This window comes from Telmatherina bonti (genome assembly GCF_933228915.1).
Source record: "Telmatherina bonti genome assembly, chromosome: 10".
NCBI lineage: Eukaryota > Metazoa > Chordata > Actinopteri > Atheriniformes > Telmatherinidae > Telmatherina > Telmatherina bonti.
The window spans coordinates 5,889,627-5,917,619 of record NC_136628.1 but is presented as its reverse complement, the minus strand read 5'-3'; the positions used below and the strand labels follow the sequence as shown (position 1 = coordinate 5,917,619).

The 27,993-nt window shown below is 39.3% G+C and overlaps 1 protein-coding gene across 1 annotated transcript; it reads right to left on the bottom strand.

The window, feature by feature from the left end:
* Positions 1 to 11: 11 nt before the first annotated feature.
* On the bottom strand, positions 12 to 27,993 carry LOC306761946 (protein sprouty homolog 3; the record flags this gene model as incomplete). The annotated part of the gene is made up of 2 exons (XM_079248283.1): positions 27,962 to 27,993; positions 12 to 963 (listed from the first exon to the last, which is right to left on the bottom strand). The coding sequence occupies exon 2, from the start codon at positions 894 to 896 to the stop codon at positions 12 to 14; it is 885 nt and encodes a 294-aa protein (XP_079104409.1). The 5' UTR covers positions 897 to 963; positions 27,962 to 27,993.

Below are 27,993 nucleotides of genomic sequence, written 5' to 3'. Positions count from 1 at the left end.
CTCTAAGCCTGTCATAATGGCTTCTCCAGAGCTTTGCCACGTAGCGAGGGGTGACCAGGGTTAGGGTTGGAGGCAGAAATTTTGCGGCACACAGTGTTTGTGTTGCTGCACCTGCAGCCTGGTCGAGTGGCCCGGTCATGAGCGCACTGGCACAGGGCAAGGCACAGCCTGGCAGGAGGGTAGCAGCAGAGGCAGGGCAGACAGAGCGACAGCAGACCCATGGTGCTCCAGCGGGGGCAGGCGTGGGCTGGAGTGCAGGAGCACGGCCGGTCAGCACAGTTATCCTCATCATCTTGGGCAGAACAGTGATAGAAGAGTCCTTTGACACAACACAGGCATGTACCATACTCCATGGCACTCTCGGCGGAGCATAGACAACGCTGTCCACAAGCCCAACAGGAGGGAAGGCGGCGAGGGGTGCAGCACTCTTGGCATTTACAGCGACCACATCGCTCACAGATGAAGAGATGAAGACTGAGGTCGGTTTCGTCCACTGTCAGCCGTTTACCCAACGAAGCATCAGGCTTAAGTTCCCCTTTAGGCTGAGAATGGATCACTGAACCTAAGCCAGAGTGAGACGGCGTCAAACCTGCCAGGAGCCGCTGGTCTGAGGTGGCACTGGTCCGGGACATGGAGGAGCTAACGGTACTGGAACGGCTCAGGTGGGAAAGATGAGTGTGGTGCATCTGACTTTGGCTGTGGGGCAGGGGGGAGGGGTTATAAGTATACACACCATGAGGGTAGCAGTCCTCATGGGCATAAAAAAATCCCGACTGAGATGCCGGTTCCAATGCCACAGGCCTTTCCACATAGTCGTTGTTGGCCCGGATGGCACGGATCTGGTCAAGCGACAAAACTGAGTCCAGCTCCATTCTCAAAGAATGAGTAGGGTCCATCCTGGTAAGCCAGCTGGGTGGCACCAGGGCCAAAGGGCTCCCAACACTCACAGCACATCAGATAAACCTGGAAAGACATAGAAAAACAAATAGTTGCTTTTAATTCATCTTAAAATGATTGTCTCATATCGCCTCTAAATTACGAATGTGATCTTATCAGAGTCATGGAATTTTTATGTGAACAGGCTAGCAAGACATTCTCAGAGTCAAGCATAAGTGTTTGGTGATTAATAACTCAAGTATGGATCATTGACAAAGGATACCCCACTGCATACAGTAAACAGTAGCCCACATATTACTTTACAAATATTCAAGCAGCACTTAATATAGATTTTGGCAGCAGAGCCGATGGACCACCACCGGCCATGTCATCGTGACCGCTGAGGCTCCGCTACCAAACTAACACTGTTATTAGTCTTTAGTCGGAAAAAGAACTCTGTAATTTAGCATCTGTTAAACGCAGCCGCTGCTGCCATGGAAGAATCCCACCTGCAAACGCAGGCTGCCAACATGCTGAGCAGTTTAAGAAAAGTCAGGAGGAATGTTAATCTCACAGATTTAACAGGTAACAAGGTAAACTTGTGTCAGAGGGATATTTGTCATGTTTTCTGACATTCTGAAGGTTAAATTGCAACTAAACCAGAACCAGGAAACAAACTACATCAGCAGCTTCAAGTTTCTGACTTGTGTTGAAAATGTGAGGTTTTCTTTGATAAATAAATTCCTTTGAGCAACATATACTCATATACACACTGTACCCACTCAGCTATACACACACAGACAGAAAACTGTGGACCTGCCATGTGGCTGAGGGGCAGGGATGGCTGCTTCACTCCTCACATGGAACTAGTCCTCGCTGACTAATGAGGCCAAATGGAAATGCATATTGATCATTAGATGAGGGAGTAGCAGCAAATAACCATTTTTAGCGATGTGTATCAAAACATTGTTTCATGAACGAGACCATTAGTAAAGAAATCCGTCTTTATCTGCATCAGTCTTACTGAAATGGTAGGCTGCTGTGATCAATATTCTTTAAAAAAGGAAGAAATATTGTAATGATTATTAACCTGTCTGAATTTAGTCCTCTAGCATTTTCACAATGACAGAACTGGACTGACTGGTCCTCCGGTCTCAGAACTTCAGTCAAACTTCAAAAGCTGCAGAAATAATCAATGAACTGCAGAGGCATCTGATCTGGATCACATTGCAAAAAGATGTGCACAAAATCCTGTTTTTGATCATATTTAGACAAAACATGAACTTTTTCTGAAATAAATAATGACGTCCATCTCATACACTGAAGGATGTGGACGTGATGAGAGATTATCCGAGCTCTTGCTGCATTTCTCCATCCTTACAGTAACTATGAATAAGTCTGTTTACATGACCATCAAACTCAGATAATCAGATTATTTATCCACTTCTGAAATGCAGCTTTTGGAAAACCTGTGTCTATATTTTCCAGTCTGTTATTATTTCCTTTGTCATGCGCACACAGTAATGTAACTTTCAGTTCTTTTTACAACATCTGGTCTTTGTGGAACATGATGGCGCCTACGGCCTTAGCATTAGCTGCTAATGTGGGAGCTGTGAATGTTTTATTTAGTGTATTTTATGACTTGCTGGTGCATCATGTTTTTCTTTTGTGTACCCTTCACGTTGTGAACTTGTGTCTTTTGCAAATATGCATATATGAAAAAAAAAAATTATCAGAAGCATGAAAACATCAAAGCAGCGCATAGAAAGCTACGTGTGTTGAGACCGTTTCTCATAATCAGATAACTGCAATTATCTGATGAAAGATAATCAGATTATGCTGTTTACATGATTGCATAAATAATCTCATCACTCCAGAAATCAAGTAATGATCCAATTTTTTGTGTTCACAAAAACAGGCACAGCGATTTAACAGTCGTGAAGAACAACTTATTATCCAATCCACTATGACAACAGTTGTCATTAGTTCTGTTTCTGTGATGATACGACTTAACAAAGCTTCCATCTTTGGTAATAGGTTGATGTAACAGGTGAAGCGTCAACCTCTGGCTGACGTTTAACACATTACAAATCTCAACTACATGAGCAAAATGACAAATTTCTGTTAATTTTTTAGGGAACATCTAGTGGTGGTGTTGGTGGGATGAGGGTTAATGACTGTAAAACTTAAAAGAATAGTGTAAACACAAAGTAAAGTAATCCTCAATGCAACCTCAGTGGAGCAGGTTAGTTAATAATCTTTTTGGTTTCTTGTGTGTTATGTGCAAAAATGTCATGTTTTTGCCACCCTGATCTCCTGGCGCTCATCATTGGTAACTCGATCCACCTGCTGGCTTCCTAATTGCCTCTGCTACCTCATTCAGTTCACCTGGTTTCCTTTTCTCTCACTGCCTACTTAAGCTCCCTCCAATCCCTCCTTTTCTGCCAGATAATAATCAGACCTATGTCTAGTTGTGTTCCAGCGTTCTACGGATTGATCCTCAGTTGCCGACCTTCTGCTTTATGCCCCTGGATTACCCTCCTTGCCTTGCCCTCGACGGACACTGCAACTTTTTGGATCTTCTGGTTACCGACCCTGCCTGTCTTTGGATCTCTGAGCCTTGTCGTTGCCTCGACGAGTATTTTGCCATCCTGTTTACCTCCCAGCTGTTGCCTGGTTTCTTCTGCAGACCATTCCCCCGGACTGATCTTCTGTTCATACTCCTCCACCAATAAACTGGTCATTTGTCCAGAACTCCCTGTGTTTGGCTGTATTAAGGATCCTCAGGGTAACTCATTACACAAAAAGACTAGTAGAAGAAAAGCTGTGTGAAAAGTTTTAAAAACACACACACACACACACGCAAACAGCAAACTGAAATGAGGTTTGATGGAGGCAGATGAAACCTAATAGTTTTATCACTGATCTCAAAGAGATGTTATTAATTAACCAGGCTGTTAAGATTAAAATAATGCAAAATGCTTTTTCCCCCAGTTCTATTCAGTGTTCAAGGAGACTTTTTAGCAAACTCTAAAACAAGATTGTTTTGCTGCTGCTTTTTTGTAGAGTCTAGCCCTCTCTCCGCTCCTTCTAGAGGTCCAGCTTTACAGCAGGAGATAAGCAGAGCCAGGTTTGCTGGATGAGGATGCATTTTTCGATTACTCTGAGGAGAGAGAAGAAGGTCCTGGTGGTTAATCTCATCAGGCAGAGTGGTGGCTGGTGCTCTCATACTCTTCTCGTCTATCAGCCCATCTAATTGTTATGGGGGTGGGGGAGCTGTTCATTTTAATTACCTCCATTTTTCTTTTTTGGAGGTGGGGTGCACAATATAGCTTATGGCAAATCATGTCAGAGGATTGGATGCTGAGGTAGACATAAATTTCTTACTGTAGCAACTTCTGATCAGTGATGGAGCAAGCAAAGCTGTTCAGTATTATATAGATTAAATTTTGAAGATGCAGAAGAAATATTTAACCAAATATCTCCTGACTTTACAACCAGTGAGCTTGATGAGGCCTACAGTGTGTTAGCAGAGATTTTGTAGTTTAGATGTTATTGCTTGGAAGGACTGTAAAGGAAAATGATGTTTGTGTTAGTGGTTCTGGTAAGATCACATGACCAGAGAATGAAGTCAGTCATTAGCTGCACTGAGTGTTACAGCTGTTTTAGCTTGTGATGCTCCATCTGGCTCTGCTGGGGAGTGTCTGTTATCAATCCTTTGGGAACAGCAGCTGGAATAAGACCTGAAAGAGTGTGTTTGTGTGTGCATGCACAAAGGATGTGGAAGGGTGGGACAGCCAGTAACCTCCCGCCTCATATTACAAGAGGAGCTGAGGGTTGTACGTGTCTGTGTTTTCTTTAATTCACATGTTTGTTATTGTGTGTTTGTAATTGTGTGAAGGTTCAGGGTAGCCAACTTCCCAAACACGGTTTACATGGCTACATCTTTCAGTCAAAGGGTGTGATGCAAAATGTGCAGCAGTCATTAGAGAGCTCAAAGTTTTCTGATGAAAATACTATGAGCGCTAATATTCAGAATATTTAAACCCTGTTATGAACAATTGACTAGAAAACAATGTTTTTAAAGTTGCCTGGCAGGAAGAAAATGTTCCCAGACCGAATCAAACAGAAACCTAAATATAGACTGATGTCCTAACTGAAGCTCCCAACTAGTAACTTTGTACATACGGATCAACAACAAAGAGAAAGACACATGCCGCCGAGTTCTGGAGTAATTGTTTGCTTGTAATGGACTTTTTAGGCAGACGAGAGAGTAAGGCATTTCAATAACCCAATCTACTAGAAATAAAAGCATGCATCAGCATTTCTGTGCTGTCAAGAGAGAAATGGGCAGGCTCTGGCAATGTTCTTTAGATGATAAAATCCCATCTTTGTGACGTTTCTGATGTGTGGAATAAAATTAAGCTCAGAGTCAAATAAAACACCCAAATTTGTCACACAGTTAGAAGGTCTAAAGTTTTGCAGTCTGCGTAAAATGATCTCTCTCTTGTCTTCAGGACCAATAATTACCTCAGTTTGTCCTGGTTAAGCTGTAAGAAATTCTCTGCCATCCATGACTTAATATCTAAAACAGTTTAAAAGAGTATTGATTGGTTCTCCGCGTATCATCAGCATAGTTCTAAAAAGCAATGCCATGTCTCCTGATGACGTCCCCAAGGGGCAACATATACAGATAAAAAAGTATTGGGCCTAGAATTGATCCTTGTGGAACTCCACATCTAATTCCATGGGTCCTTGAGGAGCAAGGATCCATATTTACAAAAAACTGTCTGCCTGTGAGATAGGAGTGAAACATTTCAAAACAGTTCCTGAGATGCCCACCAGCCATTTTAGTCTGTTTAATAAAATATGATGGTCTATTGTATCAAAGGCGGCACTGAGATCAAGGAGAACCGTGATGGAAAGCTTTTGTGAATCTAAATTACATCTAAGATCATGAACAATTTTTAAAAGGGTCGTCTCGGTACTGTGGTTCATCCTAAAGCCAGATTGATATTTTTCTAAGATATTGTTTTTATTCAGGAACTCGTGTAATTGAATAAAAACAACTTTATCTGTTAATTTACTGAAAATGGTAAATTGGATACAGGTCTATGATTATCAAGTGTTTGGATCCAAGTGATATAGACACACTTACACACACATACATATATAGATATATATTCATTCATTCATTATCCTAACCACTTAGTCCGATCAAGGGTCACGAGGAAGCTGTAGCCTATCCCAGCAGTCTTTGGGCGATAGGCAGGGCACACTATGGACAGTTCGGCAGTCCATCGCAGGACTGCCGAACTATATATATATATATAATTGTTAGGGATAATGCCCCACAAGGTGTCCATTAATGGACGACATGGAAGTCCATTTATTTTTACATAAAAACACACTGCTCAAAAAAATAAAGGGAACACCTAAACAACACAATGTAGCTCCAAGTCAAGCACACTGTGAAATCAAACTGTCCAATTAGGAAGCAACACTGACTGACAATCAGTTCCACATGCTGTTGTGCAAATGGAATAGACAACAGGTGGAAATAATAGGCAACTGGCAAGACACATCCAATAAAGGAGTGGTTCTGCAGGTGGTGACTACAGACCACTTCTCAGTTCCGATGCTTTCTGCCTGATGTTTTGGTCTGAATGCTGGCGGTGCTTTCACTCTAGTGGTAGCATGAGACGGAGTCTACAACCCACACAAGTGGCTCAGGTAGTGCAGCTCATCCAGGATGGCACATCAATGTGAGCTGTGGCAAGAAGGTTAGCTGTGTCTGTCAGCGTCGTGTCCAGAGCATGGAGGCACTACCAGGAGACAGGCCAGTACATCAGGAGACGTGGAGGAGGCCGTGAGAGGGCAACAACCCAGCAGCAGGACCGCTACCTCCTTCTTTGTGCAAGGAGGAACAGAAGGAGCACTGCCAGAGCTCTGCAGAATGAGATCCAGCAAAGCTGCATCAAGGTGCTTTTTTTTCCTTTTTTACATTTGTCCATAATATTGTACATTATCAAAAACTCATCTGACTTAAATTATTGACATAAGTATACTTGTAGCTTGAAAATAATACCATTACAGTCGGTTTACAGCGACTGTCATGTCATGTCACAATTCTATGGTACAACAACAACGCGGCGTGTGTTGTTGGGTTTGCTACATTAGTGTCAAGGCTGTAGCCACTGTGGAAACCAGGATCTGGACCTCTGTGTTTTCCCACTGTGTTCGTAGTAAAATGAATAACACTAAAGCTTTTGAGCTGCGTGGTTGTTTAAGACTAATTATTTGTAATGAACTGATTGATACTGACATATTGATTCTCCCAATACCAACTGTTTATATTCTACTGATTGTCGAACAAAATCTTCTTCCAGATTAATAATCATCATTAACATGAACACAGTGGAAAGCAACTGAACTCTTAGGATGGGCAGGAACTATTACTTCCTCTCCCTGCCATTGTAATGTGCAATACTAGAATAGCATTCGAAGAGCACAAGCCTCCAAGAATTCTTTAAAAATTTCCTGGATCCAATCAGTGATCCATATCACCACCTAATTAAATCACTTCTTCCTTTTAACATTTCCAACAACAACTGAAAATTTCATGAAAATCCGTCCATAAAGTTATCTTGAACACAAACAGATAAATGCTGGTAAGTACATAACCTCCTTGGCTGAGGTAATAAAGCACAGCGTAATGCGCTGCTCATTTACTGATCAGTGATAAGTCAGTCAAAGTTCTGTCAAGCATGGAGACATTTTAGGTCCACCATTGACTGCATTTATGAACAACAACCCCAGGACTAAATTTTTTTAGCAGACTTTGAAAATAATTGTCTAAACAAGCTTGTGTTATATTCTACACTTTTAAGATGCCCAAAACTATTAAGTTCCCCCTCTGCTGGTTTTCAACACTGTCCATGCCTGTGTTGGGTTTGCCCACCCTGCCCGTCTTCAGCCCGTCTTTAGCCGACAGGAAGCAGTAGAAGCTGTGGCCAGCCTGATGGAAAATGCTTCTCTACATAAACTCCCAGAATCAGAGGAAAAAGGAGCTGCCTGGACCAATTGCATTTTTGAGGCAATACTGCAAGTAAAGTCAACAACTAGTCTGTGGCCTGTTGGTCTGCAGCAGACACTTACAACCTAACTGGATTGTTTTAGAACTTTTGGTTGGACTAACCAGAACATTAAAACAAAAAAAAGGGTTCCTGATTACTGGGCTGCACTTGTTTCAGCAAGGGCTGTTAGCATGAATATGTCAGGCTTAGGTGTGCATGTTAGGTTGACTTGATACTGAAAGGCACAGCTAAAGACCAAAAAAATCTAAAGAAACTCAGCGAACGAAACAGTTGTGTGTCAGATGACCCCGTACTACAAGGCAACACAAAAAGTATTGCATGCTAACGCAAAGGGAAAATAATCCCCCATGTCCCCTGGCGGGCTACATCGTAACCTGATGGAGGGTCTGATGCTTATCTGGAAGCAGGTGGTGTGAAGCAACACCAGTCAACATGGAGCCAAACTATAGGAAGTTTCTGAACATTTACTGAACCACTTTCAAAACTATCAACATACAGAACATAAAATATTTTAGATTTAAACGGTTTTATGAGTAAATGCAAGAAAGAAACAACCATTCTAAATGAGTATGTTGCCTTCTTGATCGATTAGCACCTACCTACGATGTCCTCTAAGTTGGATTTTGTGCTTGTTTTGTTCTCCCTCTCATATGTCACTTTAGATAAAAGTGTAGCCCATGTTAAAATGAGAAAAAAAAACAGTAATTAGTTGGACAAATAGATTAAATAAGTTGTGGATAAATTTATTGCTCATTCTTCAAGACCTATTGGAAACAGCTATTTAAAATGTAGGACTATAGCTGTGTTCTTAGGGAGACATGTCACTGCCCTTTAAGAGACTAGCAACAGCAGCTAGATGGCACTGCAAAGGCAGAGATGTGACGGAGAGCAGAGGAAGAAAAGAACAAGTCGTGACGAACAACGTGTTAAAGGCTGATTTAAACCATTTACTTACCTGGTCGAGACAAGATGGAGAATAAATAAAAGCTAAAAGAATTTGGTTTTAGTGAGTTTCATTTTGTTTTATTGTGTTTCCACTATGCCGTCCTGTCCAAATGCTAATGGAGAACTACTGGAGACCTGATGCTAACGGCATAGCTTTGTTCAAAGAACAAAGAGTCCCCCTGACTGCGGGGGACTCTGGCTGGGACCCCCCTCTGCCGCCTCCTGGGTCGGTGCATGGCTGGCTCCGCGGTGGGGCGGTTGGGGTCTGCGCCTGGGGGTGGCTGCCGATGGCCCGGGTCTCGGGGGTACTCCTGGCATGCCTCTTGCCTTTGTGTGGGAAGGGTCACACTGGCATGATCTTCTCTGAACACGTTCCACTCTGCATGTTCTGCATGTGACACAGTCACCGAGTCGTCTGCAGTTTTATTCACTAACAGCAACTAGTTTTCTCATTTCTGTTTGTTTCTCATTTATATTTAACTATTTAGATTCATAGTTTAGTTACTATGATCTAAAGTTGGCTTGTATGTGTATGTATATGTGTTAACACTGGCAAGTGCGTAAATGTTTGTACGTATGTATGTGTGTGCATAGAGGTGTGTGTGTATATGTATGTATGTGTACATATGTGTACATATGTGTATATATATATATATATATGTGTGTGTATATATATATATATATATATATATATATATATATATATATATATATATATAATATGTGTGTGTATACGTGTGTGTATATGTATGCGTGTGTATGTGTGTGTATATGTATGTGTGTGCCTGTATGTGTGTGTATGTATACATCTGTAGGTTGTTTTCTTTCTTTTTGTTTTTGGGTTATTTTTTAGGGGGTTTTTTTCTCTCCCTTTTCTCTCCCTTTATCTCTTTCACTTTTCTTATGAGGTGTTTTTTCTCCTTTCTCTTTCTGTCTTTTGTCTGTCCTCTCTGGTCCAGCAGTACAAACTCTACAATTCAAACAACAATACAAAATAAATATAGAAATAAAATAAAAATTCAGAAAGTCAAGGGGATCATTATATCTATAAAGCTTCCCTTGGCAGAGAAAATTTGCTCAGCAGAACATCCAGACCATCATTCTGCTGCCTAAATGCTGGACAAGACAAAAAATAAAAATAAAAATAAAAATAAAAAAAAGCTTTATTCAAAGAAATTTCTATTGGAAACTATTTTTCTTTTATTGTTTTCATATTGTTGAAGAGTAACAATCATCAATGACAGTGGTTCCCCAGTTTGGGAACCACTGGACTATTAAATGAGTGTATGTGCATTGTTTAAATGAGATGTGTTCAGTATTTGTGGGGGAAAATGTGCCGTGAGTTTATTCAGGCCGTTCTGGCGTGAGTTTAAATTCACTGTACACTGCAGCAGAAATGTTAAGACTGCAAGGAATGTAAAACTTTGTTAGTGCTGTTGGACTAGAAATCATTTATTTTGTTATGACTTGTTAAACAGGTCAGGTTTTCGGTTTGCTCGACTGGAAGCCGAGTCACAGCGAAGATTCATCTGTGATGTTCGGACTGCACGTGGACATGGTTCAAGACGGCAAACCAGACCCAGATCTAACATCTTTGGTTTCATCTTCTTCATCCCACCAGGGAGGCTTTCTTCTTTCTGCATTCAAGTTGGAGATGACTCGCTGCCAGAGTGGTAAGAGTGGAAGAATTTGAAGAAACTGAACTGGTATTTTTTCCAGGACAGCTTTTTTCTTGGACTGACTGGAAGTGTTACTCTTCCACTTTATCCTATGTTCAAAATTTGTAATATTTTTATGTGTGATTATCATGGTCCATTTTTATTTGTTTCTGATATAATAATGAAAGTGTTCCCTATCCCTATGTGAGAGAACAGGAAAAAAAGAGTTGATTAAGGAAAACAACAGGATATCTAAAATAGGTGCTGTACATTCTTATAGACTACAGAACAGAACTTTAAACAGTCTAATTAAACTCTAACATTACTTTGAAATGAACCAAAATTAACTTTCAACCTGGTTGAAACAAAAATACGGTGGATTGTGCTTACTGGATAATGTACCTTTCCATCAGAACCTGCAGGATGGTTTATTTGACTTTTCTTCTTTTTTTTTTTAATGTTCTCTTATATGTGTTGCCTGTTACTTTTATTGTTATAAGAAATTGCCAGCCTTTGCACTTAAAGCCATCATCCCTGGTTTATTTATTTTACTCTCTACTCCTTAAAACTGGTCTGGCGGCACATCTTGTGGTGTTAAACAACATGCGTGCAACAAAAGCGTCTGCTAAATGATTGGAGAAGACAAAAGAAGAAAATGATGAGGTGATCAGAAGGAGAAGACAACTGCTGCTATAGGCCAAGACAAGACGTCAGGTGCTGCAGGTACTGTCCTTGTACAGATGGAGAATAGGGGAGCTGATGGGTGACATGTAACTGAATGTTAGCAAAGCCATTTCTGTCTGTCTGCTGTTTTTGTGTTGATAACCCTACAGGAGTTCCTGCGATCTGGAAACTAAATCTTCACATGTTGTTCACATGTCCAGTAATAAATATAGTTATGATACACAGTAAGTAATAAAATAAGTGAATGCTTCAATTAAAAACTTCAATGAGTTGACATTAACATATACACATTACTGGGAATAAAACAGGTTCTGTGAGCTTTTGAAGACCAAAGTTACAGAAAATATTTGATAAGATAAACGATAAAATTAAGGTCTCAGTTAAGTCTGATGTTTCACTGAAGATTTTTTTGAAGGATAGATGGGTGGATGGATGGATGGATGGGTGGGTGGATGGGTGGGTGGATGGATGGGTGGGTGGATGGATGGATGGGTGGGTGGATGGATGGGTGGACGGGTGGGTGGACGGATGGGTGGACGGGTGGGTGGACGGATGGGTGGACGGGTGGGTGGACGGATGGGTGGACGGGTGGGTGGACGGGTGGATGGACGGATGGGTGGACGGGTGGATGGACGGATGGGTGGATGGGTGGATGGATGGGTGGATGGATGGATGGATGGGTGGATGGATGGATGGGTGGATGGACGGATGGGTGGGTGGACGGATGGGTGGATGGGTGGATGGGTGGATGGGTGTGTGGATGGATGGGTGGATGGATGGATGGGTGGATGGATGGATGGGTGGATGGGTGTGTGGATGGGTGGGTGGGTGGGTGGATGGGTGGGTGGATGGATGGATGGGTGGATGGATGGATGGATGGGTGTGTGGATGGGTGGGTGGGTGGATGGATGGATGGACGGGTGGATGGATGGATGGATGGATGGGTGGGTGGGTGGGTGGATGGATGGATGGATGGATGGATGGGTGGATGGGTGTGTGGATGGGTGGGTGGGTGGATGGATGGATGGATGGATAGGTATGTAGGTAGGTATGTAAACAGACAGAGACAGACTCTTAACACTTCTATGATGCATCTGTGAAAAACGAGGATTCTATGGAGCTGCAGCCTCTGGTAATTCGTGACATTTCTTGGATAAGGCCTGAAATTCATAAAAACTGAATGGACTTTTTGGAGGCTAAAAATTATTTTGTCGATTCAGAAAAACAGAGCTGTCTTTTTTGTGTTTTTTCTTCTAAAATACCCTGCAGTCTTCCTGTCAGGCTGCAAGACCACCGTAGTATTTTCTTATGATGGCCACCAGTTAGCCTGTTATGTTTTTAGCTTCGTAGTGTTTGTGGAATTATCCATCTTTTTTTTTCTTTATGTTTTTTGATTTGTGTGTAGGAAGTTGTGATGTACTGATTAGTTGTTACTTTGTGAACCATGCAACCTATATGTAGTTTAGCATCATAAATACTTTTTGACCTGACTGACACTACCATGATGTTCACCTACCTCTTCAGCCACTGTCAGCTTCAGCCATCATCTGAGATCCAAATGCAGTCTAACCAACATTAGATTCTGATTATATAAAAGAACTTAATTTTACTCCATATCACACCATTTTTCCTCCCATAAATGTCAAAAATCTATATTTTCCTTGTGAAACATATCAATCCTTAGAACTGATCTCCCAAAGTATGAGGTCTGTTTGTGGGCAACGGTGGACCACAGCACAATGAGGGTTTTATTTAGCAGATAATCTGTAAGTTATTCATCCTTCACCTGTTTGTCTGCAGCATCAGAATACTTTAAGGAAAGAGTGTTGCTGATGAAATCAAAAGAAGATCCTGAACATCACATGTGCGTTATAAGAATGGAGTCAGTGAATCGAACCAAACTGAGTGCAAAACTGTGACAGAGTTGTTGTTCCAAGAAGCCGTCAGCAGTAACCCGAGGATGAACCTCTGTGCTGAGGGAGTATCAGTAATGACTGAGCCTGTGCCCTGGGATACACAGTCCTCTTCCATCACTCTTTCCACTAAAACACACACTGTGTGCTCTGTCTTATTCACCAACTCAGCTGCCATGTCTGAACCCATGCATCAGTGGACAGTAAACACACCATCTATTCATCTAAGAAAACATGTAATTTATGAAAATTTTGAGGATTTACCTGCAGATGAAGTAGGCAGCATTTGAACTCACACAGGTGTTTCTCCATCTATTTACATGCTGTGGTTTGTAATAACATCAAAAGTCAATGGCAGAAAAGAATCATGTAAATTATTAAAACTGTCATTCTTTTGTTAATCAATCACTTTACCAAGATAACTTGTGTTTATATTCTTATATTCTTTACCTTTTTTTTTTTTTTATTGAACAATTTGTACACAAATACAGGGAATTTTATGCATTCAGTTGAAAAGACTTGGACATAAAGGCACACATTCATAGTCATCGGAATAGGTGTCATATAGCATTAACAGAATTAAATAAATAAATATAATAAAAAGAAATGTGATTAAATAAAAGGAAAACAAATAAATAACCTTATAAATGAGATTCCAGTCAGTTCCATGCTATGGGTCATTGAACATATTTAGTTCCTCATATGCTGTAAGAAGATATATAATCCTTTTCATCAGCTTTAAGGCACTGAGGTGGTCCGCAGGGTCTTTTTTAACTGCAAGGAAAATGGGTTTTGTTTTCCACCATTTGCAGATGTGAATGAAAAATATAGCAAGCAGCAATAAATTGTTCATTACAAAGTCACTTTTTGTATTGTTCACATGAACACCAAACACAATATTATTCCTGATGAGGGAAGGCGATCGTTGGAATTTTGTATTTCTGTAGATCTTCCCAGAATATAGAGGTATGCATGCATCCAAAGAAAAGGAAATCAGTGGTTTCTATCAGTGGTTGTCACTGTCACAGAAACTGCTATTGTAATTATCAATACCAAATCAACTTCTTAATAGCTCACTGGATGGATAAATATTGCTTAACATTTTAAAAGGGACTTCTTTTGCTTTTTGGTTTATGGGAAAAGTTATGTAGTTAGTTCTCCATTTTTTCAGTTCTGGTTTAGAGAAAAGTTGGTTTGTAGAATTTCTGTGTGATTGAGCTGGGAATAATATGTTGGATAAGTGTTTACATATTATCTTGTTTGAATTTCTGTCTGATAGGAAATCACAACGATTGACATAAAGTTTGTCTATCACACATGATCGGGTGTCTATGTTCTGAACTAATAATTTTACTGCTCTCTGGATCGCTCTGATCACTAGTGAACTGAGATTCTGAGCAGGTGATATTATATTTTAGACAAAAGTTTTTGTGGGATAGCCAGTGATCTTGTTCATCTTCAGTAGGAGATGAGCAACTGACCAGATATTTTTTTTCCATCCATTGTTCTATAGAGTGAATTGCCTGCTCTATATCAAGCACGTATCTGTTATTCCAGATGGAGGTTTGGTGTGGAGTAAAATTGTGTGTGTACATGAGTTTCCAACAGAGGAGAACCTGTTTATGGAATGATGATAATTTGATTGGTAGTTTTTCAATTTTAAAGTCACACTTAAGAACAAATTCTATACCACCTAGTTTTTTTTTTTTTTTTTTAAATAAACCCTGGGAGACAGTACCAGATGCTATTTTTGGTTAGCAGAAAAGATTTTAGATATTTTAGTTTCAGGACAGCATTTAAAATTCGTAGTCAATGGCTTTTACACCCCCATCTTCATAGTTTTTAACTATTTCAGACTTTTTAATGTAATGAATCCGGTTTTTCAAGATGAAATTAAAGTTTAATTGGTTAATGGTTTTTATATAATTGTCAGGGATAGCCAAAGAGTATGCTGGATTAATGCACCTAGATAGGGATTCCATTTTGGTTAAATATGTTCTTCCAAAAATAGTCAAGTCTCTTTGAAGCCACATATTTAGTTTTGATTTACATTCAGAGATTTTATCTTTCATATTTAATGATTCGTTGTCTTTTGTAGCTTTGGTTATGTGCATACCAAGATATTTAACTGATGGTTTGATAGGTATATTGTAGGCACTTGTAAGGTTGCAATCATGTATGGTCATTAATTCACATTTATTTTGGTTGAGTGTTAATCCTGACGCTTTAGAAAATGTATCAATTAGTTCAAGAATTTCAGGGATATGCTCCAAGTTTTTTACAAAGATGGTGGTATCATCCGCCAATTGGCTTATTTATATTTGCTCCTCAAAAGCATTCAGCTTGATATGTGAATTCTTTATATAGATAGCTAACATTTCTGCTGCCATAATAAATAAAAAGGGGTGAGAGGTTGCACCCTTGTTTCACTCCTCTATTAATCGTTAAGCGGGGAGTCATTTCTTGGGGAAGTAGAACTGAACTTGGTATTTCTTGATAGAAGGATTCAATTATGTCTCAGAATTTAGATCCAAATCCACACATATGTAGCATTTTAAATAAAAAATTATGTTCTAGTGAATCAAAGGCCTTATAGAAGTCGAGGAATAAAATAAATCCTTTGTCTTCTACGAGGTGACTATTCGAGTAGATCTTGCACCAATCTTATGTTGTTGTCTATAGATCTGTTTTCCAATAAATCATGTTTGTGTTGCACTGATTATTTGGTCTAGTCCTTTTTTTTAAATCTGTATAAATATAAGCTAGTAATTTGTAATCGTTTAGTAAAGAAATTGGGGGGTCGTTGTCTATAATCTTGTTATTTTTCCCTGGCTTTGGGATGAGTGTAATTATGCCTTGTTTCATGCTAGTTGCCAAGGACAGATTCGATGTAACTTCCTTAAATACTTGGAAAAGAAAATCTCTAAGTAAGTCCCAAAAAGATGTCTATAAATGTTGGCCATCAGAGCATCAGTTCCTGGAGATTTATCTCATTTTCTCTGAATGACTGCTTTGTCTAATTCTTCTATGGTAAGGTCTGCATCACATTCATCCTTGAAGTCGTTATTGATTTGGGAGATCAGATCTTTAATTTTTTGGAGAAAGAGATCGCAGTCGGTTAAGGAAACTGATGAGCTGTATAGGTTTTGGTAAAATGCTGATATTTCTTTTGCAATTAGCTGGGGATCAGTACAGTCTGCATCATTAACTGTAAGGGTTGGAATAGAGTTCCTTCCTTGTCTTTTTTTCTCAAGTCTACAAAAATATGCTGAATTTTTCGACCCCTTCCTCTATCCATTTAGCTCTGGACCTAATGTACGCTCCTTTGGCTTTTCATCATAAATGTTATCAAGTTTAGACTGTAATGAGGAGAGTTCAGTCTGGTCTGTTAGTGCTCTTTTGTTGGTAATTACATATATTTTACATATATATAACTGTGTTTTCTTCATCTAATTCATTCATTTTCTTAATGCATTTACTGCAATGAATAGAATACTGACAAATTTTAGATTTTGAGGATTCCCATTTCTGAGTGTATGAGGATATGCTGTTCTGTTGTAAAATATCTTGTATTAGGTCTTTAATGCCTTTACAGTATTCCTCATTTTTTAATAGGTTTGCATTAAGTTCCCAATATCCTTTTTTTCTGATGTCCTGTATTGCAGGTGTTATTGATATTATTTCACAATCTGAGGTGTGATTCAACACTATAATAAGCCAATAATCTAGTCTGGATCTGGATGAGGCGTCTGGTTTAACCCATGTGAACTGTTTGTGGTTTGGGTATTTCTCTTTCCATGGATCATGTAGATTTAAAGTGCTACATAAGTTTACCATTATTGTATTAAGTTGAGGACTTGTAAATCTGCTCGGGAATCTGTCCGTCCACTCATCTAAGACCAGGTAAGACCAGGTTCCAGTCTCCACCTATTATAACAGTATCTGTTTATAAGTTCTAATATAGTTGCTTCGATGTCAATGAGAAGATTTCTATTTCGTGCTATGTTACAGTACCCATATATATATTTCCAATAATTAGTAGTGAGCTTTCAAAGCATGTGAACAATCCAGTGACCGTCTTCCCCAGTTTTAATTGTTGCTAATTTCCCACGGCAATTATTTAAAAAAAATGCTACCCTTGCAGATCTAGTTGTGCCATGTGCAAATATGATCCTATTTCCCCCTTTGTGTGGACCAGAAATTCTCATCTGCAGTATTTGAATGGGTTTCTTGGAGATATATTCCTTTATTACATATATTTTTACAATAAAGGAATATGGCTTTTCTTCTTTGCTTATCACGGAGGCCCCTAGCATTTACTGAAAATAGCTTCAGGTTATGTTTTAAAGTCATTAAGCAGAAACAACAGATCTTTAAATCTAGAAAAGCAAATCTTTGAAAAATAAATAAGAATAGTAAGCAAAAGGATAGTTTCCCTTTAACAAGAACTTTAGTAAACAAACTAAGGCAGGTCCCTGAATAGCATCTTTTCAACTGTCCTTAAGGTGAGTGAATTATAGCACCATTTTCATTATTATAGTGTTCACATTGAACAGCTTACTCTCTCTTTCTTTTAACAGTGTTATATTAGAAGAGTTTGAGGAGATGATAGAACATTAACTTTAACAAAGTAACATTTCTGTAAACATTCCTAGTGTATAGACCATCAAACGGTAGCGCTAATTTGCTGGTCTGTTAAAGTCATAGCCATTTAACTTTGGTCATGTTTATATTTTTATCACTTAGATCAAAATCGATAATAGTGATGTTGCCGTTGTAATATACCACCTTACCCATCGATGTGGCTTGTTTATTTTTAGGCCACAGCTGCTCCCTTGCTTGCCGATCCTCTTGTGTAAAGTCCATTTTGCAGACTGGGGAATCTTTGGTTGTTTTCCAAACTGCATCTAGATAGCGTCTCCTTATGAACTGCATGATGATCTGGCGGCTATGTCCATCTTCTCGCATCCCAACGCGGTGAACAGAGTCGACTACATCATGGATTTCATCCTTCCACTCTGGGACGATCTGGAGGAGAAGCTCTTCTAATTTCTCTCTGATGTTTTCTCCTTCTTCCTCCTTGAGGCCAGAGAGTCGTAAATTCTTTTATATCTTTCTACCTCGAGCACTTTTTCTTTCAACGCAGTGTTTTCCTTGACGAGAATCGCTTGCTCCTTCTCTCGGACGTTTACTTCGGCTGTACATCGAGCAATCTTCGCAGAGTTCTGCTCAACTCGCTGGACGGTGCTTACGAATATGTTTTCTTTCACTTGTTTGCCAAACACTTTTACCTTGTTTTCTAAGACTTTTATTACAGCTAGGACGTCGGGAAACGAGGGTTTGGTCTCTGTTGTCAGTTTTTTTGCAGGTGGCAGTTTAGTTGGAGTTGTATTAAGTGTACGTGATACGTTTTGGTTGCTGGGTCTCACAGTTTCCATTGGTAATTGTGTTGAGCTAGCTTGTTAGCGATAGCCGTTTTCAGTGGCGGGAAGTCTTTGTCGTTGGGGGTCGACATCTTCCATATTTGTGTCCCCACTCATCTCTTCTTGTGTTATCGATGTTTTGGGCGAGCTGTTTTCAGGAAAGGACAGGTTTTGAATGAAGTTTGGGACCAGGCAGACAGAGAGGTCAGATTTTTTTTAGTGTGTTGCCATTTTGCCAGAAGTCATTCTCTTAGAATTTATCATTTATATTTACATGGGTCCACATCCGTGGCATGTGCCATATTAGTTTTACAATTTTTATTATGGTGTCTCTGAAGGGACAAACAGGAGCTAGAGCACCGATTAGGATAAATAACGCTTATAGGGAAAGAGAGCACACAGGTAAACCATGTTGAAGTAGTTACCTGTAGTGTAGTGATCGCTGCACCGGAGGCCCCTGGAGAATTTTGGCCATTGATGGCTACCATCCATTCACAACTAAACTCATCTTCACCACTAGATGTCAGTAATTCTTACATTCTTCTCCTTTAAAAGAAAAAACTCGTGTCTCCCACACTTTCATTGATACTTTAGACAATTAGGTATTTTTGAATCAATAACATGAGTACTTATCAGAACTATGCATAAGTATAAGAAAAGCAAATGGCAACTTTACATGAGCAAGACAGAGTTGTGATTCAGATGTTTTGTGTGTTTTGTTTTGACTTAAGGAATGAGCTCAGTTTTTCTGACGTCAAAAGTTCTTAAAAATGGGAACTTTTCTCCGTACCTGGCTGCTGTGGTTTTCCATACCTGGATGTTTTCCTACAAATGTTATACACACTAAAACTATAAACATGTTTGTTCTGTGAAGAAGAAAGTTGCCACACTAGTTGTTTATATGAGCAAAGTATCAGAAAAACTACATCTGTACAAAATCTTCATTTTTGTTGTATGAAAGATTTGAGTGCAAGTAGAGGGTCTTTAAAAGTCTCACTATTTAGTTTTGCTGATAAAGATTTCTGTGAAATGTGTCATCTATGCTGATCCCTTGTCTGCCTGCTGACTCTGACTTCCTCAGATTCTGGACTAGACCTGCTTATGGTCGATGGACTTTAATGGATGGAGCATCGCTGCATCTCTCACTGATGACATCATGGTTTCAGGCTATTTTAAAACTGACTGCAGTGACCCGAGAAATCAAGAGGGGCTGCCCTCTTCCTTTTCTCTCTCCATCCTCCACTGGCTTTGTTCGCTTTACATTCATCCACTGTTGACCTGCCCTGTATCTCTTCTGGCCTTTTCATGCTTCTTTTGGCCCATCATGTTTTCAGTTCTGTTCCTCTCCTTCTTCCAAGAAAAAAGTTTCATGAAGAAAAACAAAACTTTGCAGCTGTGTTAAAGCAAATGACCAACCATCAGAGTTAACAGCAAAACATTTTGGGAAATCTTGTTTTTCAGCTGAGAAGATCAATATGAATTTAAAGTCTGTGCGTGTACAGCAGCGAGCCCACCATGTCCAAACAGCCTGAATGTTCCAAACAAACAGGATTCATGATGTTCTGGCTTTTTCTAAAGTTCAATTCTTCCAGAAAAACTCCAGCAACGTTTCTATCATAGATTTCAATGTTTGGGAAGTTAACTGGTGATTCTAACGCACTAAAGGATCTGAAAATTTGCTAAATATACTGCCAGTGTCACTGGGGGCGGTACTGTGTGCATCAGTGTAGTCAATTTACCAGGAAATTGTGCTGTGACAAAAGGTTTTGCGATTGAAATGTGTTTTTTTTTTTAATGTGTTAATTGTTTTGCAATTAAACAATTTCAATTAAAGTCCCACCCCTACTTTAAATATTTACATGTTCGATTGCAGTTTGCATTTTAAACAGCACAAACTTCGTGGTGTATTGGTTACACTGGTGAACATATCACAGCTTGGTCAATAACTTAGCAGCTTTGGACCTATATTTAGCAAGTTTTCAGACCCTGTAGTGACTCTATAAAGAAAAAGTGACAAATGTAGAGACTTTTTCAGTCCCACACGCAGCTCCAAACTGCATTCAAAGAGATGGAGGTGAAACATACAAAGTTGCTATTTGCTGACCAGACAGAGACTCCAGACAGACTGGACCCTCTGTCAAGCCAACTTTGGTCCTTGGCCCACATCTTTGACACCACCTGTCATTATCCCTTCATTTATAGATACAGAAATGAAGCTATATTGATTACATGTTTTACGATTTATGTAAAAAAATAAATTAATTTAAAAAAAAAAAAAAAACACAGATGCAGATCTTTAGTTTTGTGGATAGCCTAGAACACAGGTGTCGAACTCCAGTCCTCGAGGCTGGTATCCTGAAGGATTCTGTTGTCTCCATGCTCCAACACACCTGACCAAAGCTAAAAAAACAGGTTGACAAGAAGCTGCTGGATGCATTTGATCCGAACCAGGAGTGTTGGTAGAGGGAAACAACAATAACTCGCCGGATACGGGCCCTTGAGGACTGGAGTTTGACACCCCTGGCCTAGAAAAACTTTTCCTTCCTCTGCATCACATTTAATTTAATTTCATGAGGTCAAATCACTTGACCACAGCCCTTCCAACTTTTCTGGTTGTATGACTAGGTATGTGTGTGTGTGTGTGTGTGTGTGTGTGTGTGTGTGTGTGTGTGTGTGTGTGTGTGTGTGTGTGTGTGTGTGTGTTGGGGGCTACCAGTCAGGCACTAAGACCCAGGGGCCTTCCTCCTGGTGCCCTCCATGAGTGCAGCAGGATCAAATGACAATAAACTGGATGAGATACCGGATGTGCCGAATCTGACCCCAACGGAAAGACTGAAATAGACACTGCAGACCAGCAAGTCCAGGCAGAGAGGGAGGAAAAGAGGAAGGGTAGCAGTAAATGAGTGGGAGATGGATGATGCTAATAATCATCAAAATGAATGTAGTGGAGACTATTTGCACAAGTTGTTTATAGATTCAAACTTGTTTGAGTCTTTCTTGAGTTGTAATTGCAGCAATCAATCCAGTTTTTATGCTGGAATAAAACCCAAGAACTGCAGCAGAGTTGAAGAAAAAGCCACTTATAAAAGAATAACAATATGTAACATCTGCCAACATGTAAATAATATTAGCCAGATTGCACAATCTTTGGACCAACAGTGGTATTTGTACCCTCTATTAACTAGCAGGATGTAGGATCCGGCAGATCACAACTGGAAATAATTTGCAGCTACAACTCTTTATGATAATTTATGATGCTGCCCCAAAGGTTTAACAGAATACCATAAAGTTTACTAGCAATTCATATTCAAGTTTAGCAACATGCTAATGTTGCTAAGCCGCTACTTGGCAACATATCTAGCTTTAATATCTAACGTATACATGCAAAGAGGAGGGCAAGAAAGATAATAAGTGCCTGTTTTTTGGGTGTAAATCACAGATGCAGTTTAAAAAATAAAGAAACATGCATTTAATATATTTCTTCAAAAATCAAATAAATAATATACAGTTCAGCAACGTGCACACACAAGGTTCATATTTAAACAGTCGACATGAAAGATCGTATAATGTGTCTGCTCTCTGAGCTCTCAGACATTAATAATTAAAAGTTCTTCCCATAGCAGAATAAGCTAAGACAGGAGCTCTGCATGTAAAGGATGAAGAAACAAAGTATATATAATATATTATATATAATAAAGAGCTGGTTCCACACAGTTAAGAGAAAACAGAAAGGGGGGGAGAAACTGTTTTACTTTCAGTCGACACTGAGGGTTTCATTTTTCAAAGGTGCAAAGTAGCGTGCATGTATCCATGTCTATATGAATGATAATGCAATATGGGTAGTTGAAGCACTGTTTGCATGTGTTGGGACTCACGGTTATTAGGTTTTCACCAAGCAGCAACCTCCGTCTGTTAAAAGGAAAGCCCATGCAGAAAAATTGAAGTTTAACACTCATCCACTAGGGGCTTTAAAACAGAGCAAATCCCCAGAGTCCTATGTTAAAAAGTCCAACTTCACAGCAAAAAAAAAAAAAAAAAAAACACGTTTGCAGCCTGGTACAAAAAATATTTTAGGTTTAATAGATTAGGTTGACAACCGTCGGTGCAGGGGATTTTTTTTTTTTTTATAACTCTTCCATTTAAAAGTAATTTAATCTCAAATTTTGGCTTAATTAAGGGCATGTCCTCTAGTTTGACAAGTACCTGATATTCCGCTGCAATAAGGTAGCACAGCCGCAGTTGTTAGCCGGTTGTTGCAAACCTCCCAGCTCACCAGAGAATAGGGTTAGGGATTTGCAAGTATTCAGTCCACAAATATTTTTATTAAAATCATTTATTTGCAGGAAAGTTTGCTTGTGACAAACATGCAGAATTTAGGTTTAACACAACAGGTTTCACCTGTTCAAGTACAATTTCACTTAAACAGAGCAAAAACCAAAGCTAAAACTATGACAGTTCACAAATTACTCCTATTGGGCTAACAGATACAAAGAAACAACGTACTACACCAAAAACCACTTATTAGGCAATCACTCTGACAACCAAACCAAAGTGTGGCAAACTGACCAATCAGCATCCAGCACCTGTCTGCCAACCTGCTCCTTTTATAGGGCTGACGGGCTGGGCCTAGCTGGGGAGGATGAAGATCAGCCAATCTTGGACAGGAGATGGGACAAGACAGCCAGCCAATCACAGGATCAGAAAAGTGCAGGATGGCCTTAAAGCAGGCAGCCAATGGTCTACAAGGGATTGTACAGTCAAATTTACATAAAGTGTCTGAGGGACATAATACTGCCCCCCATTAAGATATAAAACCCTTTTAAGGGTTTGTGGCACATCTCAAATATTACCCGTCACATAATGCAAAATATGGAAAAATGTACAGATCTTCACAAAATCCACTTTTTCCCTATTGTTTTATGGTCTGGACAGGGCATTACCCACAAAGTTGGCAGCAGCCCTTTTCTCTAGCAAACTCTAGGTTTGCATGAAGCTCTTTTTAAAAGACCTGAACTTCTGGCAGTAAGCCTCAGGAACGAGTTTATAGATCTTCAAAATAGTTGTTTATAGTTAAAGCAACATCTTAAATTATGACACAGTTGTCATAATTCAAGTTGTCTTGAAAAGGGAACACTGCTACAACCTCTCGTGCTTTGCCATAGATTCTGCAATTTGAACCCTTGTTCTATGCGTTCAAAGGGTGAAAGATAACAGTTCTTTTCCGTCTCTCTAAATTCTGGTACCAAAGCAAATAACTTGGTGATGTCAAAGGCTTAATCTGGTCAGCAGCCAAGAGGGATGGACCCAACGGAATAGAACCAACAGAACCGCAGCAGACATCTGTGCCACTCTGGACTTTTATATCTGCAACTTCTTGATTTCAAGTTGTAACTGTGCTTTTTCCTGGGCCTCCAACTGCAATCGAAGTCTCAACCAGGCATCGATTCTTGACCCACCCAATCAAATCAAGGAAGCGTGAAAGGAGTCTTACTCCCACCAGCTACCTCATTATCTACCTCAGTTGCCACCAATTCAGGCTGATCCTTGACATCAGAGGACTCAGCCCTGTAGCTTTCCACCTGCAAAACAGTGGGATGCAACAGGCAGCACAGCAGATACTAACGGTTTCAGTCTCACGTAGGGAAGTCAATACAAGCAGTTCCCGCTTAACCAACTTACCCACAACCAGAGCCTTAAGATCCCTCCTCACGATCTGCTTCGAACAAGAGATAGAATAGAAGGCCGCAATTTGAGCCAATTCATCTTCTTCGGCATTGACTTAGCTGTTCAAAAGAGGGCTGTGCCTTAAACATCAAACAATGCCGCCATCTCACCTCCACAAAGTAACTATTACAAACATGATACAACACAAACATAGTCTTTATACCTCATCCAATGTCATTGCTTTCTGATTTCTTTGCTGTTGGTCATGTTTTCTCTACATGCTGAAAACCACAAAATATGCAAAACCTCATTTAAAAAGGAAGTCTACGATACATTTGTACCTGCTGCCCATTTATGCAATCACTTTTAGTAAATCACCTGCAAACCGTGATTCACCCCACACCCAAAATTCTAGATTGCACACAAATTACCACACACATTTGGATCTTAGTAGCTCTGGCCCGTAGTGGCTAAAGAAAACCGAAGGCTAACGTACCCAGGTTAGCTAACTTTTTTTTTTTATTTGGTTGAAGCACATAAGAGAGACCACATTACACCTATCTTAGCATCGCTTTAGCACTTGCACTCTGGTAAGATGCCAGCCGTGTTTGGTTACATTGTACTTGTAATGACAATAAAATAGAATAGAAAAAGACATTGATATTGTTAATTCAAACTCTATTAATGTCTGAATAAATGCATTGAACTTTTAAAACAGTAAAAAAGAAATAGAAAACATCCTTGGCCAAAAACTGAACAGACCCAAAGTTAAAGTGTCATTTTAAATACTTTAACTAACAACTGAAGCTGTTTGTTAAAGGCTGCAGCAAACAGTCTACAACGTGTTACAGTAATTTTAACTTTTTATCCACAATAATAGACATTAATAATAATTATTGTTTTAATTATTCAATTATTGTTTTATAATAAATGTTGTAGCCATTTTTCTTTACTGTTATTTAATCTTCAGTTATCATAGCTTTGTGATATTTTATGTTTAAATGTTGAAGTTCTGTGTTGCAGGAAAATGACTGGTGACGTGCAGGTTGCTAAATTTTGATTGGTTGTTAGACTCGGTCTATAATAAACAAAAAGAAAAGAAGATGAGAAGCCACTGGATCTTGGAGCAACACAGTCTTTTGACCAACACTGCTTTTAATATTGTTTGCAGAAAGGTCTGGATTCAAGTTTCTTTGTGTAATTTTTGTTTTTGTTTTTTATCATTAAAACGACCAAAAGAAGAACTGGTTTCTGGACTTTTGCTTCCCAAAGAGCTTGTGTTGAGTACAAAAGAACCCTGAGGTCCAAAGCTAATGGGTCAGCCCTGCTGCAGCCAAAATAATAATTAATGTTTCATCCACAATAATAGACATTAATATCTGATAGGAAATCAGATCAGGATCACTTAGTGGCAACTTCAGTCTGATCATGCAGCAGAGGTGATCACCCCTTATTCAGACACCAGCGTGGAGCTGCATGAGGACCGAGCTACATATGAAATATTTCCATTTTATGCGGTCATAGCTGCAGGTAGAAGCAGCAGGTTAATGCTGCCTCAGAGATAATGATACTCTGCGTCTTAAACCATATTCACAAAAATCAGAATTTGACAGTATTTAAAGTGAATCACTGAAACTTATAAGTGTGATTAACCTTCTCTGTTACCCATTTATTTAATCTAAGTAGAGGATTTATGCTAAAGCTACAGTGACTTTCAATTTCTACATTTTCTGAACTGTCAAATTTGGATGGTGATTATTAATCACATGAGGGCTAAACTATGACACAAAATCTGCTTGTGAAACTGCAGTTTATTTTCACTGCACAGTCTCTGTGGCATATTAGTGTCATAAGCAGCAGGACAAAATTATATTGAAAATTTCAGATGAGCTATAAAAAAAATATTAGAGTTACAGTAAAAATTTCCAGTGGCATAAGAATTTGGACATTCTAGGGGATTAAAAAAGCGTGTTTTTTAAGGAAAAAACAAGCATAAAGCAAAACAGATTTTTTTTTTTTTAAACTAAGAGCCATGAAACTCTGGAGTAAAGATACAAGATAAAGACACAAACGCATTAAAGTCACAAAAACTATGTATATTATGTATACTATGTATACTCTCTCACACACACACACACACACACACATATGTGTGTGTATATATATATATATATATATATATATATATATATATATATATATATATATATATATATATATATATATATAGGACGAGACTTGAATACAAGCAAATATGAATTAATTGCCTACTAATGGCCTTACTAAGTGAAACACACTGCAGTTAAATGTAGCTTTTCCCCAGTGATTAATTTGCTTTTGATAACTTTGAATGTAATCCTTTTATTTCAGTCAAATAAAATTAAACTTACAAACTAAAAACTCATCTCCTTCAAAACAAGCAGGACTGACCAAAGTGCTGAATGAAAGATTAAAACACAAGCGAGTTGGTAGTTTTGTTCCTCGGAGCTGTAGTGGTTCTTCCCTCCATATGAGCTTTATTTCCTCATTCATTCATTTGTATGCTATTTTCCACCACCGTCCCCTCCCTTTCATCCATCCATCATTAGTCATTCTCTTTGCTTCTGTTATCCCATTCACTATTTTTGCCTCCCTCTCATCAGTCCATCCCATTATTTTCGTATCCACCCACCCCTCCAATCCCACCCCAGCAGAGATGGATATTGACATTCTACATCCGACCTTGAGAACAATCAATCTCCTACCCCATATGTCCTCATTGCAGCTTTCCACAAACTGTGCAATCACACCACGGCTCAACAATCACTTCAGAACTATTTGCTCCCTCCGGTTGGAACATTTCAGAAATCCCACAACTCACAGATCACTACTGAGCGGGAGCCACAAAGTCAAAATAAGTCAAATTCCACTCGGATAAAGCAGAAACGTGTACATGTCTATCCATCTCAGCAGATGGTAAATGACTCTTACTACTTGTAGGAAAAAGAATAAAAGTAAAAACAAGCAGTGATGACTGAGATAACCAGCTGAGACCTGCTAAATGTTGATGACTAGAAGAGTTTTGGTACTGTTTTCATCAGACAGCCGTCAAGAAATAGCAGCTTTCAGTTAAACTAATTCCTGTCTGGCAAGCTGTGTACCCAAGACATTTTACACTTACTGTGTATTTTACCAGAAAAACTTGTGAACAGGAGGAAGGTGTAAGCTGCCTTTCATCTGCTGAAAAATATCCAGTTTTTCTTTTAATTAATAGAACCACTGAGATTAAAATCTATCTAAACTTAATCTTGAGAGGCATATAAAGGACCGTCAGTGGCTTGCTGTTATTCCAAGACAAGCAGATGGCACAGACCAGCGTCCATCTGCCGGCCGTTTCTTCACCAAAGAAAGTAGGAAATTTGTCTGCATTTTGGACATCAAACCATCAAACACAAAACAAGTAAAACCAAAACTTGATTCAGCTGCAGCAGAAATTTGTAGTTACGGATGCAGAGATTTATGTCTAACTTCTGATGACCAAGCACCTAAAAATCTGGACTCTGCAGCTGCCACATGGATAGAAAGCAGACAAGTTGGAACAGAAACCATATTTCAAGATGATGAGATTGAAATCTCCTAATGGGATGCTGCCATTCCAAGGTCATGGAATCATCAATAGTTCATCAGCAGATCACATGGCGACAGGATGAATTTATGCTTACCTCTGACTGCTGGGAGATCCATGCTGTGGCGT